Raw genomic sequence first — 20,943 nt, 5'->3', positions numbered from 1 at the left:
GATCTTCCCAACCCAGGGATCAAACCCAGGTCTCCCTCATCGTAGGCAGAGTCTTTACTGTCTCAGGAACAATAAATATATATTTCTTAATTTTTAAAAACATTTTGTTCACACCATGCAGTATGTGGGATCTTAGTTTGCTAATTAGGGATTGAACCCACATCCCCCACATTGAAAGTGTACAGTCTTAACCACTGGACTGCCAGGGAAGTCTCATGTATTTCTTATTATATCGCAGTATCACACATTATAATTTTTAAAAGACCAACTTGATATTTCAAATTTCAAAAGCCTCATAAAACTGAAAAGCCTATACATGTGTGTGTATATGTATATGTGGGCTTCCCTAGTGGCTCAGTGGTAAATAATCCACCTGCCAATGCAGGAGACATGGGCTTGATCCCTGGTGTGGGAAGATCCCCTAGAGAAAGAAATGGCAACCCACTCCAGTATTCTTGCCTGGAAAACCCCATAGACAGAGGAGCCTGGTGGGCTGCAGTCCATGCAGTTGCTAAAGAGTCAGACGTGACTTAGCGACTGAAGAACAGCAATAACAATATGTATATGTATGTGTGTGTGTGTGTATATATATATATATATATGTGGATATATATATATATTCTTTTCAAACACATACATATATACATTTTTCTCCTGTAGGTTAGAATTATTGTGGGTTGGTTGGTTGTGTTTTTTTTTTTCAGCTTTTTCATTATGTTATTCACCTGACTATATCTGGCATATACATTCCTGTTTTGCAGAATCCTTTAACTTTGGCATCAGTGAAACAACTCATTGCAGCAGGTAATACAGAAGAACTACAAAAATGTTTTAGCGCTCGAATGGAATTTGGGACAGCTGGCCTCAGAGCTGCTATGGGAGCAGGAATTTCTCATATGAATGACTTGACCATCATTCAGACGACACAGGTACCACATTTTTATACTTCTTAATTCTTAACATTTTCCCAGTGTTAAAAAATAAACTGAAGCATATTAAATTTATTAAGAATTTATTTGAGCAAAAATCTATTCGAATCAAGCAGTTCTAAACTGAAAGTAGTTAGGAACTGTTGGGGAGAAAATCTTTTTTCTGTACACTTCAAGATTCTTTGGTTGGTCTGTTAATTAAATTGGCATAAGACAGATTAACAAGAGTATACAAGTTTAATTATATACATATAGGAGCCCCATAAACGCAGTGAGACCCAAGGGCAAATCTAGCAGTTGAAGCTTCAAAGTGGAGAATGACAGATGGACTTTTCAAATATATATATATGGTTTTTTATACTGTCCATAGGACAGTAGAAAAGGAGATGTTTGGTAGATATTTGCCTGCCATACAGATAGGTCTTTCAGATTTAAAGTTAATTCTGGTAATAGCTCTCTTTCAGGATCAGGCTTCTTTTCTGAATTCTTTTAGGTAGCTAAGGAGGTAAAAGTTTTTCTTCGGTCTGCCGGCTCTTGATTGCCTCAGCTCAAAATGATCCACATGCAAGAGTGACATGTTTAGGGTCACATAGTCTGCTCGCCCTCAGAACGCTCCACTGACAGGAACTAGGGGAAAGACTTTTATAGAGGAGAGGCAGAAACAAAGCAAGGAAATGAATAGATTGGCTCCAGCTCAAGTGGGTGCCATATTTGGGCAGGCTTAGCTGGCTGTTTGTGATTGGCTGTTCTTCAGTTATGAATTCTTCACCTTGAGGCTTTTACGAGGTTAGGTTTTGGCTTGCTTAGTAGGCTCCTAGGGCATTAAAGCCACCTCAGTCCAATGGCCTCCTCATTTAATTAATTTAACTCCAGGCACCTTTTGTATTTGACAGACCTAATTTGGTTTCATTATGGAATAATCTGGTGGGTTTGCTTCGGCACAGGGTGTCACACACATTTACTCCATAAAGTTAGGCTTGAACAGTCAGTGGAAGCAGCATTGTTTTGAAATTTATTCATTCATTTATTCATTTCACAGAGATTTATTAGGTGCTGGACATCAGGGATATAATAACAACTAAAACAGACAGATTCCAAATTCACCAACTAAACCAACAGACTTTTATGTTTTTATAACTTTTCTTATGGTTGTATAGATACCAGTGTTTAAACTTTTTTTAACTGCAAAAATAACCAAGAGTTATTAGTTCTGTTTAGTTTTAATTTATAGTATAGTTGGAAATTATTGCTGAGTTTCCTTGCCTTTATTTGTGAATTTTACTATCGGGGCTACATTCAGCTTTTAGGAATAAAGATGAAGCCTTTGACAAAACAGCTGCCGCTGAGTGTTGAGAGTTCTGTCTATGAGGGAAATGAAGTGGAACAGGTCGTTCTGTTTCTTCAGCTGCTGGGACATGTTAAAAAATGAAGGTCATTTTAGTCCGGGAAAGAAAAGGCTGGGAAAATTAGCTACTGGTGATTATGTGTACTTTACGTGTACTTAAAAAGACAGAGCTGGGCATGTTCTAGCAAAATCCTAAGAAAGAAATCTTGCATAAGGTCCTGAATTGCCCTGGAAACCACAGGCTACACATACCTATTAAGCAGTAGGGCTCCCTGAGATCTTTCTGGAGGGAAGACTTGGAATAAAGTGAGCCTGGGAATCTCGTTCTGGTTTATGGATAACATGGGATCACGCTGATGGATAAGGTTGCCCTCTGCTCTGTTACTAGGACTGTACAATGAATCACATGAAACACGGTGGTTTTAAACAACAACCACATTTATTTTGCTCACAGATCTGTAATGTGGGTAGGGCTCAGTGGGGCGGCTGCTTTTGGCCTCACATGGGCTGGTGTGGAGGCTGGAGTCTTCTGAACACTCCCTGCTTGCTGGTCCCTTGTGTGGACTCTCATCCTATTGGTGCCCCAGAGTCATCTGGTTGTATTTAAGAAGCTGGTGGATGTGAGTCAGGAATATCCCCTCGGGAAACAGGATAGAGACTAGAGGGAAATTTTTGTATTGTTTGCCTCATTGCTGGAGGTTATCATTTCCTGTTAGGTTCCTTAACTGAGCCATGACACATCAATGATGGAAAATTCATTGTCTTCTGAAATAGCCGTCCTATCTTTGGATCATTCTCATTTAAGAATGCTTTCTTTATTTTGAGCCAAATCTGTCTTTCTGTGGCTTTTCCATATTGGTTTATTTTATTTTATTTTTTTAAATTTTATTTTATTTTTAAACTTTACATAATTGTATTAGTTTTGCCAAATATCAAAATGAATCCGCCACATCCATATTGGTTTAGTTTAACCTTTGGAAGCTATATAGAGGGTATTTCTTCTATTCTATGATCATATTTTGATCCTTTAGTGAGTCTCTTCTGTGGAAAAAGCATCCCACCTTCTCTTAGTTGTGCCCTCAGGTACTCAACCTCAGCAGGCCCTAGAGTTTTTTAGAGCCCTTTGAAGACAATAAGGATTTTAGACTAAGGCTGAGTGCTTTAGTTTAAAGTATCTTAGTTTTAAACATCTGACACTACCCTTATGGCAGAAAGAGAAGAGGAACTAAAGAACCTCTTGATGAAAGTGAAAGAAGAGAAAAGGCTGGCTTAAAATTCAACACTCAAAAAACTAAGATCGTGGCATCCAGTCCCATCACTTCATGGCAATAGATGGGGAAACAATGGAAACAGTTACGGACTTTATTTTCTTGGGCTCCAAAATCATTGACAACAGGGAATGCAGCCATGAAATTAAAAGACGCTTGCTCCTTGGAAGAAAAGCTATGACCAACCCAGACAGCATATTAAAAACAGAGACATTACCAACAAAGGTCCGTCTAGTCAAAGCTATGATTTTTCCAGTGGTCATATATGGATGTGAGATTTGCACTATAAAGAAAGCTGAGCACAGAAGAATTGATGCTTTTGAACTGTGGTGTTGGAGAAGACTCTTGAGAGTCCCTTGGACTGCAAGAAGATCCAATGAGTCAGTCCTAAAGGAAATCAGTCCCGAATATTCATTGGAAGGACTGATGCTGAAGCTGAAACTTCAATACTTTGGCCACCTAATGTGAAGAGCTGACTCATTTGAAAAGACCCTGACCCTGGGAAAGACTGAAGGCAGGAGGAGAAGGGGACGACAGAGGATGAGATGGTTGAATGGCCTCACTGACTCGATGGACATGAGTTTGAGTAAGCTCCGGGAGTTGGTAATGGACAGGGAAGCCTGGTGTGCTGTAGTCCGTGGGGTCTCAGAGTTGGACACGACTGAATGACTGAACTGAACTGAATGCTTTTAACCCTCTTGAACACTGGGGCCGTACCTCAGGGGTCCACCAGGGCCAGAGAGAGGGCACTATCACTATGGGAAGCCTTGGAGTGTGAGCATCTGTGTACCTTCTACTGCTGCTGCTAAGTCGCTTCAGTCTGTCCGACTCTGTGCGACCCCATAGACGGCAGCCCACCAGGCTCCCCCGTCCCAGGGATTCTCCAGGCAATAACACTGGAATGGGTTGCCATTTCCTTCTCCAATGCATGAAAGTGAAAAGTGAAAGTGAACTCGCTCAGTCGTCTCCGACTCTTAGTGACCCCATGGACTGCAGCCTACCAGGCTCCTCCATCCATGGGATTTTCCAGGCAAGAGTACTGGAGTGGGGTGCCATTGTACCTTCTAGGAACCCCACAAAACAGCTCCCATGTGTGCTTGTTACTTTGCATCCCTCAGAAGCTTCAGAAGATTTGCCCAATGTAGTACTTTTGTACAAGAAAAGCTAAAGGCTTTCTAACTGGCACCACTCTGGCAACAAAGCTGTGAAATATTGCCCTACCAAAAACAGGAGTTACGCTTCATTTTATGACTTCCTTTAATCAAAGTGAAACAAGTAATATGAACCGTGATTATAACGCAATCAACCAGAGTTCTTTTTTTTCCTGTAATAAACCTATTTTGTCCAGTAATCGGAACCTCTTGAAGTCAAAGTTCACAGGTTTCTAATCGTCCATATTTCAGACTGAGGTGATGTTACTGTACCCACTAAAATGCAGGAATTGTGTGTTCGACCATTTCTAGGTGGATGGGAATAGCCCAAACTCTGCACAATTTTTATTTGTATAATAGTGGACTGATAGACCCTCCTTAAGACCTGTCTGCTGGAAAATAATTTCACAAACAGAACGAGTTTAGATCTGTTAACTGACAAAATCTTACCAACTGTGTTGAATTTCTTTTACTTTTCTTTATATAGAGCAGGTTGAACTATCTGAAACACCTCCTTGTCCTCAGAGATTTTAGATTTGTATAAAATGGGTGCAAGCTTTGAAGGAAAATGACCGTAAAAATAATGCTCGTGACAGCGAACACACAGTGCATCCTTGGTGTTGGATTCTTAGCTCATGGCATGTTTTAACTCAGTTAGTCCTCATGCAGTCCTTAGAAGTAGGTACTATTCCCATTTTACAGAAGAGAAAACTGAGGCACTGAGAGATTAAGGAACTTGTCATTTGCTCATAAGTGGTGGTATAAGCCCACAGATTCTGTGTACTTTTAATTTAGCACTGAACCACCTCTAACCAGACCCAGGCACAAGTCTGTTGTTGTTCATTCGCTAAGTCATGTCCAACTCTTTGCAACCCCATGGACTGCAGCACGCCAGGCTTCCCTGTCCATCACCAATTCCCGGAGCTTCCTCAAACTCATGTCCATCGAGTCAGTGATGCTATGCAACCATCTCATCCTCTGTTGTCCCCTTCTCCTCCTGCCTTCAATCCTCCCAGGATCAGGGTCTTTTCAAATGAGTCAGTGGTTTGCATCAGGTGGCCAAAGTAGTGGAGCTTCAACTTTAGCATCAGTCCTTCCAATGAATATTCAGGGTTGATTTCATTTAGGATTGACTGGTTTGATCTCCTTGCAGTCCAAGGGACTCTCAAGAGTCTTCTCCAACACCACGGTTCAAAAGTATCAATTCTTCGGTGCTCAGCCTTCTTTATGGTCCAACTCTCACATCCATACATGACTACTGGAAAAACCATAGCTTTGACTAGACGGACCTTTGTTGGCAAAATAATATCTCTGCTTTTTAGTGTACTCTCTAGGTTTGTCATAGCTTTTCTTCCAAGGAGCAGGCCTCTTTTAATTTCATGGCTTGCAGGTACAAATCTAGGCTCTGCTATTTGTGTATCTGAAACTGGGCCAGTCATTGAAAGTTCTAGCTTTTCCATCTGTAAAATGGGATTTCTTGGCCAAGTTCATCTGGGATTACTGATAATAAACACTAAGTGTCCAACACAGTACCTGATACATACAGATAGAAAATAAATAAAGCTGTTATTTTCCTATTGTGCAGTTCACTTAGTTACTGAGGGATTTCTCTCCTGCTACAGTATTCTCTTGTGGAAGCAGAGAAAACTTGATCAATTTTTTGGTTTAGTGTCTTAAAACGTACATAGTCTTTTAATTCATGGGTGTTTTTTAGGGATTTTGCAGGTACCTAGAAAAACAATTCAGTGACCTGAAGCAAAGAGGTGTTGTGATCAGCTTTGATGCTCGAGCCCATCCAGCAAGTGGAGGCAGCAGCAGAAGGTATGTAAAGATATTAATGTTTAGGAAACTGTATTTTTGTCGTGTATTTTGTAGTTTTATTTGTAATCACCATTTCAATAGGTTGGCGTTAAATACATTTTTCAGCTATATTGCTTAACTATAAAAAAGATGGGTAGGTTCTGTTCGTAACTTTTAAGAATTCTGGTTTTATGTTTGAGTTAAGAAAATGTAATTATTTAGACAATGTAGAACTTAATACCTATCTAAGGCAGTTTTTTCTAAGTGGCAATATTATTTCTGGTTCCTCTTCCTTTTCTAAATCCAGCTTAGACATCTGGAAGTTCTTGGTTCACATAATGCTGAAGCCTAGCATGCAAGATTTTAAGCATGACCTTAATAGCATGGGCGATGCGTACAATTGTCCAGTGGTTAGCACATTCTTTCGTCTACCTTTTTTGGGAATTGGGATGAGAATTGACCTTGTCCAATCCTGTGGTCACTGCTTGGTCTTCCAGATTTGCTGACATATTGAATGCAGCACCTTGATGGCATCATCCTTGAGGGTTTTGAATAGTTCTACTGGAATTCTGTCGCATACACTAGCTTTGTTAACAGCAGTGCTTCCTAAGGCCCACTTGACTTTCTCCAGAATGTCTGGCTCTGGGTGGCTGACCACACCATCATTGTCATCCAGTTCATCTGGATCTTTTTTATATGGTTCTTCCATGTATTTTTTCCTTCCCTTCTTGATCTCTTCAGCGTTTGCTGGGGTCTCTACCGTTTGTCATTTATTGTGCCCATCCTTGGGCAAAATGTTCCCTTGATATCTCCAGTCTCAATGCCTTTGAACTATGGTGCTGGAGAAGACTCCTGAGAGTCCCTTGGACAGCAAGGAGATCAAATCAGTCAATCTTAAGGGAAATCAACCCTGAATACTTGTTGGAAGGAATGATGCCGAAGTTGAAACTCCAGTATTTTGGTCATCTGATGCAAAAAGCTGACTTGTTGGAAAAGTCCCTGATTCTGGGAAAGATTGAAGGCAGAAGTAGAAGAGGGCGTCAGAGGATTTAGATGGCTGGATGCAATGGACATGAACTTGGGCAAAACTTCAGGAGATGGTGAGGGACATAGAGGCCTGTCGTATGGCAGTCCATGGGGTCTCAAGGAGTCGGACACTACTGGGCAACTGAACAACAGCAGCATTATTTCTCCTCACTTTCCTTCCTTTTATGAAATTTTTTTCTTCTGCTATTTATAAGCCTCATGAGCTTCTTCTCATTCTTAAATGCCCATTGCAAAGTGCATTCTTGTAACATTCCCGAACCAATGAGACTGTCTTTTGTAGCTATAGGCAGATGATGCTGGTGATGGTGGTGATGATGATGGTGATGGTGGTGGTGGTGGTAGTGTTGGTGATGGTGGTGTGGTGGTGGTGATGGTGATGGTGGTGATGATGATGGTGATGGTGATGGTGGTGATGATGATGGTGATGGTGGTGATGATGATGATGATGGTGATGGTGATGGTGGTGATGATGATGGTGGTGGTGGTGGTAGTGTTGGTGATGGTGGTGGTGGTGGTAGTGTTGGTGATGGTGGTGTGGTGGTGGTGATGGTGGTGATGGTGATGGTGATGGTGGTGATGGTGATGGTGGTGATGGTGATGGTGGTGTGGTGATGGTGATGGTGGTGATGATGATGGTGATGGTGGTGGTGATGATGGTGATGATGATGGTGGTGGTGGTGGTAGTGTTGGTGATGGTGGTGTGGTGGTGGTGATGGTGGTGATGATGATGGTGATGGTGGTGGTGATGATGGTGGTGGTGGTGGTAGTGTTGGTGATGGTGGTGGTGGTGGTAGTGTTGGTGATGGTGGTGTGGTGGTGGTGATGGTGGTGATGGTGATGGTGGTGATGGTGATGGTGGTGTGGTGATGGTGATGGTGGTGATGATGATGGTGGTGATGATGATGGTGATGGTGGTGATGGTGGTGATGGTGATGGTGATGGTGGTGATGATGATGATGATGATGGTGATGGTGGTGATGGTGATGGTGGTGGTGGTAGTGTTGGTGATGGTGGTAGTGTTGGTGGTGGTGGTGATGCTAGAATCATTCAAGTGCTGAATGCGAGTTAGGCACCTAGGTATTTACTTATTTAGTCCTCACAAAACCTGTAATCTATGTACTTTTTGCTCTGAGATCATAAAGTGAGAGAAGGTACCACAATTTAAACATAATGAGGCTGGCACCAGGGGTCAGCAAACTTTTTCCCTAAAGGGCAAATAGTAAGTATCTTACACACTGTAGGCTGCACAGTCTCCGTTACAACCACGCAGCTCTGCCATGTAGCGTGAAAACAGCCATGAACAATTCATGACTGAGTAAAGTTTTGTACAACTTTATTTACAGAATGCCTGGAGTTTGCCCATCACTGGTCATAATCATGTCATATGACCCCCTTTTTTACTGGAACACTTCCTCTCGATAGCTTACCATGAACAATGTCATTTCCTGAGGTTGTAAAAGTGACTTCTGTACCTTCTAGTGAATGCAGTATGTATCTAATTCAGGTTTTTATTGAAATTATTTTTGCTAAAATTTGTTGTTTTTTTACTTTCTCCTATATAGGGGCATTTTTTAAATTGTCAAGATCATTTTCGTATTACTCTTAATTCTAGGAATTTTAATGCCTGAGTTGTTAAAGATCTGCTGTTTTTGCCCTAGCCAGCTCCCAAAATAGTGTTCCATGCAGTTAGTGCTCAAGAAATATTTGAGAGAATGATCAAATACTTTGTTTAATCCTCTAATAGTGTAATGTTGTTCATTGGAAGTAAATTGTTTATTATGATGAAATACTTTAAGCATGAAGAAAGACTTGCTGCCATGTTCTGTGTCCTGCCCTAAGCCAGATGCTGTGGAAATTGAGAAATATGTCAAAGTGTCAAAAACTTGTCATCTTTTAAGAGCTGAAAGGAGCCAAGATGTATAATTATCATATACAGACGTGTATCCCATGTATATCTCACACTCACTCACGACAGTGTGCCGTGTGTTTTGTAGAGGACAACATTGAATCAAACACTAGTCTTCATGGCATATCCTGGGCAGTGACAGCTGTAGATAGAGATTTCTCCATTCTGCCCGGTGCCATGCGACTTGGTACAGGGCCAGATAACTCTTCATTATAGGCACTGCCCTGTGCAGTGTGGATGCTTAGCAGCATCCCTGGCCTCCACCACCAGCTGCCACTAGCACCCTACCCCGGTGACAACCGAAATTGTCTCCAGATAATTCAGGTGTCCCTTGGGAGCAGCACTGCCCTTGGCTGAGACCCGCTGAGATGGAAGAGAGCTGAGAGACTTGGGTGCAGCCTGGCTTAGCTGCTGTGTGCCCGGTGGACATGGGACAAGTCATCTGGCCTTTCTCAACTTTAGTCCCATTTCTCTTAAACAAAAGGGTGGAATGAAATGATTCCTTAGGTTCCTCCAGGCTTAATGTTCTCTGCCAGTAGAGTATAATTAAGGTTTTCATTGATCTGGCTGCTGTTCTCAGTCTAAAGAAACGGTTGGGGGACTTCCCTGGTGGTCCACTGGCTAGACTCCATGCTCCCAATGCAGGGGGCCTGGGTTTGATCCCAGATCAGGGAACTAGATGCCACATGCCACAACTAAGAGCTTGCATGCTGCACCTAAAGATCTGGAGGGCTGCAACTGAGACCTGGGGCGGTCAAATAAATATAAAAAAATAAATGGCTGGACCTTCATTTTCTTCTCTGTTGTCACCTGCTCCCCTGACAGCTCTACTCTCCTTTTCTCCCCTGTCACTCTGTATTTCCAGATTTGCCCGACTTGCTGCAACCACGTTTATCAGCCAGGGGATTCCGGTGTACTTGTTTTCTGATATAACCCCAACCCCTTTTGTGGTAAGTGTTTGCTTTTATAATTTCCTGTCCCAGGATCAGGGGTGGGACATGGCCAGGTTTTGCCATTTTTAGTGCTCTTGGGATTCAGTTGTTTGAAAGACAGAAGGGCTCCTTGCCTTTTATCAAGACTTTCCAGGAATGTTCCTCCCACACCCTAGTAATATTTCTCTGGTGTTCAACTTTTGATTCATCAGAATTTATTTCTTTTTTTTAATGCATTTTTTTCTTTTGCTTGCATTCAGAAGATATTTTAGCTCGTTAGCAGAATGTCTTTTGTCTGTTTGTCTTTTTGCTTTTTAATTTGGTTTGTATTCTTTTTCTCAGCTACCGCAATTAGGAAACTTCTGGGATCTAAATCTGAATTCACCTCAAACCATGTCTTACCATGAAATTTTTGACAAATTGGTGTACCAACTTTTTATATATGAGTGTTTCACTCTAAATCCTATTCATAGCCAGTACCAGAAGCATGCTTGGCATGTTTTAGTAAGATTTTTATTAAATTCCTATTGAAACAGAATCTAAAGAAAAAGATAACAGGTACTATGACAGCTGTTCCTTTTACGTAGAATGAACTTTTAAGAGTAGGGCCAGATGCTCAAAATATATGTTTGTAGAAATTAAACCAAAAACGTAATTCGAATGCACTAACTTCCATCAAGTAGAAATGAGAGTGTATAAATACAGAAGTAATCTCCACTAGCTTTGCGTTTACTGTCTCTAGCGCACGGACAGGTAAGTGCAGCTCCTCCTAGCTTGTAAATATCCCAGCAGATGCTCAATGTCACATCCAGATGTGGCTCAAATTTTACTGTTTGATGGAAAAACTGCAGTGTGTTCAGGCATCCTTGGTCTTCTGTACTATGTTAATGTTGGTAGCTATTGTTTTTATATCAGACATGAATTAAATAAGTGTCTCATGATCACTGGCCCAAGTAGTGGAGTAATTCTCCCTTTTTCTTTGCTCCAGGACACCTGGGGAACGTGAGATACCTCCTAGAGGGGCAAGTGACCACAGTGATTTTTGGTGGAAGGATAGAGGGGGACAGACAGGTAGAATTTCAGCTCCCTGTGTAGAGTAAACCTCAGGTATAGCCATAGGGGATCCTCTCCCCATGTGGGGAAGTAGTCTTATAAAGATGGGAGCTATGTAGAAATACAAGAGCGGGACAGTCAGCCCTGGAGTGGGAGATAAATGCAAGCTCTGAGAGCTCTCTCCATGTTGTTCACATTTTCCTCAACCTTTTATTTAAAAGCAAATCAGGGAAAGAAGAGCAGAGGATGCAGTTGGAGAGAATAAACTGAAGCCATAAGCTTCCTTCCTAAGCAGAAGGCTTAAAAGAATGTGCATTGGAGAATCAGAGCATCATACTGTGTAAAGAATTTTCTACCTTCACCAAGAAGAAGATAGGATAAAAAGATACACAGGAAAATACTCGCCTTTCTTACTTAGGGTACACATCACAAAATTTTGAGCAGTGAGTTAGTTTTAAGGGTAATCAGAGTATACTCCTTGGATGTGGTACAAAAATATTGTATGACACATTATGATATTTATATATTATGTTTATTAAAGGGAAAATGGTACAAACAATGTATGATAGACCTTTTAAATATATCTAATATTTTGCTTCAAATTGTTCTTGTTTCCTACTATATTACAGCCCTACACAGTATCACATTTGAAACTTTGTGCTGGAATCATGATAACTGCCTCTCACAATCCAAAGCAGGATAATGGTTATAAGGTATTTTTATTTTTCTTTCCATACTTATGTCCTTCCATCTGAAGTCTGTGCCTTGGAAGCACAGGGAATGGATGAACTCTAAATTGTCTGGATATGTTCCCATGTTCTCCAGGTCTATTGGGATAATGGGGCTCAGATCATCTCTCCTCATGATAAAGGGATTTCACAGGCTATTGAAGAAAATCTAGAACCGTGGCCTCAAGCCTGGGACGATTCTGTACTCAATGGCAGTCTGCTCCTACATGACCCAAGCGCTTCCATCAATAAAGACTATTTTGAAGACCTTAAAAAATACTGTTTTCACAGGTAAATGGGTTGGAAACTCACCTCAAGTGAGTTAAATTAATGTGATTCAACCAAATTATGTTTTCATTACATTTTTGTCCTCAACTGGTATTCTATACTACATATACTGTTATTGCATCTGACTTAAGAGGCTGTAGATGAGGGGTTGGCAACTTTTCTTAAAAAGATAGTGAATGCTTTTGGCTTTGTGAGCCACTGTGTTGCTCAACTACCCAACTCTGTGTTTGCAAGAAAGCAGCCATAGATAATATGGAAATGAATGAACACAAACATAGCTGTGTTAAAAAAAAAATGTTTATAAAAATGGGTTTCAGGGGCATAGCTCAGTGGTAGATCCTTTGACTGTAGAAGCAGGTGGCTAGCCCACAGGCTGTGGTTTTCTGACCTCTGTTGTAGATTCATATATATGTATATGTGCCTGTAAAGAAAGAAAGTGAAGTCACTCAGTCACGTCCAACTCTTTGCAACCCCATAGGCTACCCAGGCTCCTCTGTCCATAGGATTTTGCAGGCAGGAGTACTGGAGTTGGTTTGCATTTCCTTCTCCAGGGGATCTTCCCGACCTAGGGTTCGAACCTGGGTCACCTGAATTGCAGGCAGACACTTTACTGTCTGAGCCACCAGGAAAGCAGTGTGTGTGTGTGTGTGTGTGTGTGTGTGTGTGTATGATATATATACATATATCTATATGTGTGTGTGTGTGTGTGTGTGTGTGCATACTTGTATATATGTATGTAAAAAAAAAGCTTGTTGGAAGGTGTCAAATAGAAAATGTTGAGAAAAAGGAGAGTCCAATTAAATAAATTTATATTAAAAAAAAGAAAAAAGAAAATGTTGACTTTTTTTATCTTCCCAGAAATTTTCATTTCATATATAAACATATATACATGTAATATATTAGTATTTCCAAATCGTAACTAAGAATATAGAGTGCATGTGTCTTGTTCTATGCCTTTTTCCCTCTGGTTAATTTGTCATGGATACCTTTCCGTATTAGCTCCCATTAGTCCTGACCGTTGTGTTTTAATGGCTACTGTACCAGTCTGTTTAACCCCGTGACACAGATGTGATGCTCACAGATAGGAAGCAGAGGAGCTGAGTGAAGGGTTGTCCTGCCCTAGTATGCTGAGGGCCCCATCACTCCTGATTGTCCCCTTAGGAAGAAACCACTGATGGTTAAGCAGCAGAACTTTAGGGTTGTCTCTAGTATTGTATTTGCTGGACCGTCTGGGAGTGGCAGCTCCTGTATGGAATGTGGAAGCCCCACCCCACCTGAAGGGAGCTGCCATGCCATTGGTGTTACCATGTGCAAACATGGATCCCGCATTACCAGTTATCTGATTTTTTTATCCTAAGAAAAACTGGAAACCTAGATTTTTATATATGAAATTCTCTAATTTTTAAATGTTGGGGACCATTTAAAAATGGTCTGTAATCCAAACAAAACTCATCTGTGCATGTTCCTTCTGTCCCTCTTACTGAACTTCATAAAGACTAAGGGTTTCTAGTTTTCTGCTATTCACCAAGTAGCGCCAGAGTCTGCAACTTTGAGCACAGTTCCTTGAGTATTGGTGTGTGTGTGTATAAGAGTATTCAAAAAAATACACAGTAGATGGAATTTCCTGATGGCATCACCGACTCGATGGATGTGAGTTTGAGTAAACTCTGGGAGTTGGTGATGGACAGGGAGGCCTGGCGTGCTGCAATTCATGGGGTCGCAAAGAGTTGGACGTGACTGAGCGACTAAACTGAACTGATGGTCCTCATGGTGGCTAGAACTGTGCGCTTTCACTATGGAGGGCAGGGCTTTGGTTCTTGGGTGGGGAACTAAGATCCCACAAGATGTGCGGGGCGCAAAAAAAAAAGATACAGTGCAGGCATCAGAATTATATATGCAGTTAAAAAGTTAATAATGATTAAAAAATTGCTCTTAGAAATGTTATACTAGCTGAGGTTCCCACCAACAGAATATGATAACAGTATATGATCCACACACATTCTTACCTACACTGAGTATTATGAAATGTCTCCTCTCTCCCAGTTTGCTACATGAAAGCAATACCTAACTTTATTTACATTTTTAATTATTAATATTTTTATCTTTATTTAACCTATATTTTTCTAAGTATTTGTTCTTTTTTTGCATTTGTGAAACCTCTTTGCTTGTACAGAAAAACTAGTCTTTGTTTATTTCAAATATTGTTTTCCCGTCTGTTGTTACCTTTGGATTTTTTCATTGAAACTTTTAATTGCCTACTTCTGGGTTTTGTGTCATACTTAAAAAGATTTCACTATACCAAGATTATTTTTTAAAAAGCACAACTCTTGTTTTACTTTAAAGCTTTCATGTTTACATTTTGCAGTGTTTTGTTTTTGGCCATGCCACATGACATGTGAGATTTTAGTTCCCGAGCCAGGGATCAAATCTGTGTCCCCTGCAGTGGAAGCACAGAGTCCTAACCACTGTATTCCAGGGAAGTCCACATTTTGCAATGTTTAAATCTTGAATTCTTAGTTATTTTTAATTTTGTATGAGGCATAAAGTAGGAAAGCAGATTAAATTCTTTCTAAAAAGTGCAATTGTACTAACATATTAAACTAAAGAATCTATTTTTCTTTGACTAATTGGAAATACCACCTTTAATCAGACAATTTCTAACATGATTTAAGTGCTATTATCTATCAGATAATTGCTATATTCCCTTCCTTTGTACTAATTAATTCATCTTATTTTAATCATCACAGTAATGCTGAGGGTAAGTTCTGATATATTGCCATTTTATAGATGAGAAAACTGTAACTCAGAGAGGTCACAGAAAATAAGCAACAGCCACACAGCTTAGCAGTGGCAGAGCTCTAGGGACTTTCCTAGTGGTCCAGTGGCTAAGACTTCACGCTCCCAATGCAGGGGGCCCGAGTTTGATCTCTGGTCAGGGAACTAGATCCCACATGCCACAACTAAAGATCTCACATGCTGCGACAAAGATCTAAGATCCTGTGTGTTACAACTAAAACCCAGGGCAGCCAAATAAAAGTAGCAGATCTCCAGGATTTAAATTTAGAATCTGTCTCCAAATCATGTTAACCACTAAGCCTTACTGCTTCTCACATATTTCCCAATTCAAGCTGGATCAACTTCTGAATTCTATCTTTTCCAGATTTGTTCTCACTAATCTTGCATATTTATTTTTCTAGATGTATTTATTTTCAAAGATATGTTTGTTTTAAACTACTGTTGTCTTAAGGAAGACCTTGTTCATTTACTCATTGCCAAAAGAAGTGCACACTACCTTAGAACCTAGCAGTCAGATAGCTGGAATTTTTTAACACTTTGTATTTACATTTTCTATAACTTCTGCTGTTAATTTTGATGTTATTTTTATTCTACATTAAGTCCCTCAATCAGAGCACTTTGCTAAATAGGATTGTTACTTGACAAAGAAAATGTTTTATTAATTATACATCTGTATATGGGAAGTTCCATCACATTGTGTTCAAAGGGACATTTTGAAAATCATATGTGAAGATGGTAGAGAATAGTTGAAGCCCTGGAGCTGGCACTGCTGTGTGCAGGTACTGCCATGGGCCAGCTGGGAGTCCTTCCTGGAACCCACTGTAGGTGTGAAAGTTGTAGCATGAAACAAAATCCAAAAGTAATTGGATTTGCAGGAAGTAACTACAGAGTGAAATTTAAAACAATGTGTTGTGGGAGCGTGTATGTTTGGAAGAGAGTGAAAAAGCTTTTTTTCTTTTTTTTTTTAATAGAATTTTGAAAGATACTCAGTTGTCTTATACATTCTTATTATTTTGAAATCTTATGTTCAAATATCTGGTTCCTTGATATTTTGCAAACCTTTCGTTTTGAGAGCCATGCTTGTGTGTCTTCTCGTTCTCCACATGTCTGTTTCTAGGGCTGTGAACAAGGAGACCAAGGTGAAGTTTGTGCATACCTCTGTCCATGGTGTGGGTCACAGCTTCGTGCAGTCGGCTTTCAAGGCATTCGACTTTGTTCCTCCCGAGGCTGTTCCCGAACAGAAGGACCCTGATCCTGAGTTCCCCACAGTGAAATACCCAAATCCCGAAGAGGGTAAAGGTGTCTTGGTAACTTGACTGTTTTTTAATTATAAAATTTATCTTGAATATAATTCAAAACTATTACTTTGGAGTAAAATAAGTTTTTTGTGTGTTTTCATTGTGCCAAACAAAAATGTAATTTCGTCACTGGAAATTTAATTTATTAGTTATCCATTTCTTAAAAGAACTTTCAAATCAGATGTGTTAAGCATCAGGATGTGAAAGCTGAAATTGCTTGCAAATTTAAAATGATGCTTTACATTCAATTTAATTAATTTAATTTCATTTAGTTTACTGTGCTTCTTAATGGCAAAAAGAAACAATAATAGAATGGAGGTTTGTCACAGAATTTTTATCACTCAGTTGACATTTTTTTGATATGAAAAAGTTGCTATTTCAATTATGGTTCCTTTAAGCTTTTTATTTTATTTATTTTTAGTATTTATTTACTTGGCGGCCCCAGATCTTAGTTGCAACATGTGGGATCTAGTTCCCTGACCAGTGATTGAACCAGGCCCCCTGCATTGGGGGCACAGAGTCTTAGCTGCTGGACCATCACAGAAGCCCCCACTTAAGCTTTTTAAAGGTTAGGGTAACAGTTATACTCAGAGAGTCAGTTTTGTTTGTCTGTGAGGTTGATCACAGGCCAGGCTTGGAAATAACCAGGCCAGCCACAAACAGTCAGATGTTGGGCGAGTCCCACTGGCACACGTGGGTCGTGCGTTGATGCTCCCGTTATCTGACCTCTGACTTAGGAAGTAGTATGTGGCCAACCAAGACCAGTTCCAGAAATAGGATTCAGTCTTGGTTTGGGAAAAGACCTCTTTTAGTTCTTGAAGAACTGAATATTTTTAAAGACTAGTGTGCTCAGTTCTTGGTTGGAGTGATCTTTTTCTCTTCTTTTTCTCTCTTTTTCAGACTTTGTCTTTTGCTTTGGCTGACAAAATCAAGGCCAAAATCATTTTAGCAAATGACCCAGATGCTGATAGACTTGCTGTGGCAGAAAAGCAAGACAGGTACAATAAATTGTGATTACCTGCATAATGTGTGATATAGTGTCGGTCAGATGTTTCTAGAGAGACCGGATGTATTTGGAAATGTTTCCCAATTATCTTGCAAATGATCATCTCACTGAACCTCTGTCAGATCCTCTGACGTAGAGGAAGTACCAGTCCAGGGGCCACAGGTCTGGCAAGCATAATGTAGGGTCAGCCAGCCAGTGTGGTTTGGTATTGAACTTACTTGTTACCATCCCTCTTTATCGTTAATTAGTGACTCAGTACCTAATGAGGGCAAAGTACTTTGGTGCTGGCTTTAAAGGTCAGCACTTGGCAAGGTTTGGTGAGGAGCCAGACCTTCAATGCCATGTTGAATCCCAAAGAAAGGCAATGCCAAAGAATGCTCAAACTACCTCACAAGTGCACTCATCTCACAGGCTAGTGAAGTAATGCTGAAAATTCTCCAAGCCAGGCTTCAGCAATATGTGAACCATGAACTTCCAGATGTTCAAGCTGGTTTTAGAAAAGGCAGAGGAACCAGAGATCAAATTGCCAACATCTGCTGGATCACCGAAAAAGCAAGAGAGTTCCAGAAAAACATCTATTTCTGCTTTCTTGACTATGCCAAAGCCTTTGACTGTGTGGATCACAATAAACTGTGGAAAATTCTGAAAGAGATGGGAATACCAGACCACCTGACCTGCCCCTTGAGAAACCTGTATGCAAGTCAGGAAGCAACAGTTAGAACTGGACATGGAACAACAGACTGGTTCCAAATAGGAAAAGGAGTACATCAAGGCTGTATATTGTCACCCTGCTTATTTAACTTCTATGCAGAGTACATCATGAGAAACTGGGCTGGAGGAAGCACAAGCTGGAATCAAGATTGCCGGGAGAAATATCAATATCCTCAGATATGCAGATGACACCACCCTTGTGGCAGAAAGTAAAGAAGAACTAAAGAGCCTCTTGATGAAAGTGAAAGAGGAGAGTGAAAAAGTTGGCTTAAAACTCAACATTCAGAAAACTAAGATCATGGCATCCGGTTCCATCACTTCATGGCAAATAGATGGGGAAACAGTGGCTGACTTTATTTTTTGGGGCTCCAAAACTACTGCAGATGGTGTTGCAGCCATGAAATTAAAAGACGCTTACTCCTTGGAAGGAAAGTTATGACCAACCTAGATAGCATGTTAAAAAGCAGAGACATTATTACTTTGCCAACAAAGGTCCATCTAGTTAAGGTTATGGTTTTTCCTGTGGTCATGTATGGATGTGAGAGTTGGACTAGAAAGAAAGCTGAGTGCCGAAGAATTGATGCTTTTGAACTGTGGTGTTGGAGAAGACTCTTGAGAGTCCCTTGGACTGCAAGGAGATCAGTCCTGGGTGTTCACTGGAAGAACTGATGTTGAAGCTGAAACTCCAATACTTTGACCACCTGATACGAAGAGCTGACTCATTTGAAAAGACCCTGATGCTGGGAAAGATTGAGGGCAGGAGGACAAGGGGACAGCAGAGGATGAGATGGTTGGATGGCATCACTGACTCGATGGACATGGGTTTGGGTGAACTCCGGGAGTTGGTGATGGACAGGGAGGCTTGGTGTGCTGTGTTTCATGGGGTCGCCAAGAGTCAGACATGACTGGGCGACTAAACTGACTGACTGAACTGAGACCAGAGAGCATGCCTGTGGGATGCTGCAATGCTTGAGATAAGTGTGACTGTGGAGTTTGTACAGAGCAGTGATGGATTAGGAGGAAAGTTGAAAAGTACATAGCCTCCAAGTAGTTTTGCAGGTCAAACAGCATGTGTGATGTTTGGGGGACAGTTTAGTGCTGCCAAAGGGTTAGGACTTTCAGTTATGACAAAACAGGTTCAATTCTGTGTCAGTGTTTAGAAATTTAAGCTGAGGTGCTACATGATCACATGTGAGGTATGCTTGTAACCACCTTGACTTCACAAAGGGACCGTTGCAGGCCTGTTCTCTGGTGTCCAGACTGTAAGTACTGTGCTGAATCTTAAGGAATGGTAAGCTCTCTCTCAGAATCTGCAGTGCTGGGCAAAAAATTGAAATATATAAGCTATTATACTTGGGGGGCATCTTGCCAGCATGTATCTGTTATGTTTAAAACCAAAGCCTTTGCTGAAGACTGAGATAAAAGCATTTCTGTGTCATCATTGACATACTTAAAAATTTTCAAAGATAGGATGTTTGTCTAGGCAAACTGGCTGAGACACGGCAGCTGCTCAGATGTTTGTGCAGTGGTAGCCACACTTCTGTTATGTGAACAAGAATAATGAGAACAACAACAACAACAAGAAAGAATAGTGAGAACAGTCCTGCAGAGGCCCCTTGGAGCCTTGTTTGGCTTAATTGTTCTGTCCATATTTGTCGCTTACAATTAAGCACTCTCTTAAGATTATTGTCATGCATAGGTGGTTTTTTCTTTCAGTGGCAAATGGAAAGTGTTTTCAGGCAATGAGTTGGGGGCCCTCCTGGGCTGGTGGCTCTTTACTTCTTGGAAAGAAAAGAACCAAGATCACAGCGCCCTCCAAAACTTATACATGTTGTCCAGCACCGTCTCTTCCAAAATCCTGCGAGCCATCGCCTTGAAGGAGGGCTTTCACTTCGAGGTATAGTGTTTGGAAGAGTTGCCCCTTTCCCTTTCTTTTGCTCTGGAGCAAGTCTAAGGCATTTCTTTCTCTCTTGGATTATCCTTTTAGGAAACATTAACTGGCTTTAAGTGGATGGGAAATCGAGCCAAACAGCTGATAGACCAGGGGAAAAATGTCCTATTTGCATTTGAAGAAGCTATTGGTAAGAGTTGAGCACCATGATCATGTGATCAGTTAATTTATAGAATGCAAATAAACGGGCAAAGATTTGGATTTGGGTTCAAAGAGTAACAGTGAAACAGAAGCATGCAGTTTGCTTTTCTTCTGTGACCCTCTGCAAATGCTGAACTGTCCAACCCCAGAGTTTGTGTCACAGATTTTTTTTTTAGCTGAAAAGAATATCTCACAAATAATCAAGCCATTCATGTAAGGAAGTGAATCCTCTCCCCTGATGACTGTGAATAGTTGTGTTTTGTACTTGGCTGTAGTAGCTTAAGAAAATCCTCCTCCTTGGGGAGCTGTGGTATTTCCTTACTGTGGTATTGATATCAGGGCACATATAGTTCATTGCCCGTCAGAGAGTGCCTGCAGAGAGACGTCCAGAAGAAAGGAGAAGCCACAGTTGTAGGACTTCCATCAGTGAGTATCTCCTGAAAGAACCCGCCAAGATGATGGGAAAACACTTGTCTTAAATAATCACTATAAATGAGCGAAAAACAGAGCCAGCAATAGAAACGTGAAATGCAAATGTTTGTGCTGGGGATATTTTAGCTGTTTATTTAGTAAAAGTTACTATGTGTGTGCTA

General features: G+C 40.7%; 1 protein-coding gene across 2 annotated transcripts in view; it reads left to right on the top strand.

Annotated features, from left to right (window-relative positions):
- PGM2 (phosphoglucomutase 2) overlaps nucleotides 1-20,943 on the top strand; it is a 36,630-nt gene that overhangs the window by 3,924 nt on the left and 11,763 nt on the right. For both annotated transcript variants that reach the window (XM_025290183.3, XM_025290182.3), the window contains 9 exons: nucleotides 762-929; nucleotides 6,408-6,514; nucleotides 10,312-10,396; nucleotides 12,061-12,144; nucleotides 12,257-12,450; nucleotides 16,361-16,550; nucleotides 17,442-17,539; nucleotides 19,975-20,155; nucleotides 20,246-20,339. In XM_025290183.3, the coding sequence (XP_025145968.1) occupies nucleotides 762-929; nucleotides 6,408-6,514; nucleotides 10,312-10,396; nucleotides 12,061-12,144; nucleotides 12,257-12,450; nucleotides 16,361-16,550; nucleotides 17,442-17,539; nucleotides 19,975-20,155; nucleotides 20,246-20,339 (1,201 nt within the window). The remainder of the gene's footprint in view (nucleotides 1-761; nucleotides 930-6,407; nucleotides 6,515-10,311; nucleotides 10,397-12,060; nucleotides 12,145-12,256; nucleotides 12,451-16,360; nucleotides 16,551-17,441; nucleotides 17,540-19,974; nucleotides 20,156-20,245; nucleotides 20,340-20,943) is intronic.

This window comes from Bubalus bubalis, chromosome 7, assembly GCF_019923935.1.
Source record: "Bubalus bubalis isolate 160015118507 breed Murrah chromosome 7, NDDB_SH_1, whole genome shotgun sequence".
Lineage (NCBI taxonomy): Eukaryota > Metazoa > Chordata > Mammalia > Artiodactyla > Bovidae > Bubalus > Bubalus bubalis.
This window is presented reverse-complemented; position numbering and strand designations above follow the sequence as displayed.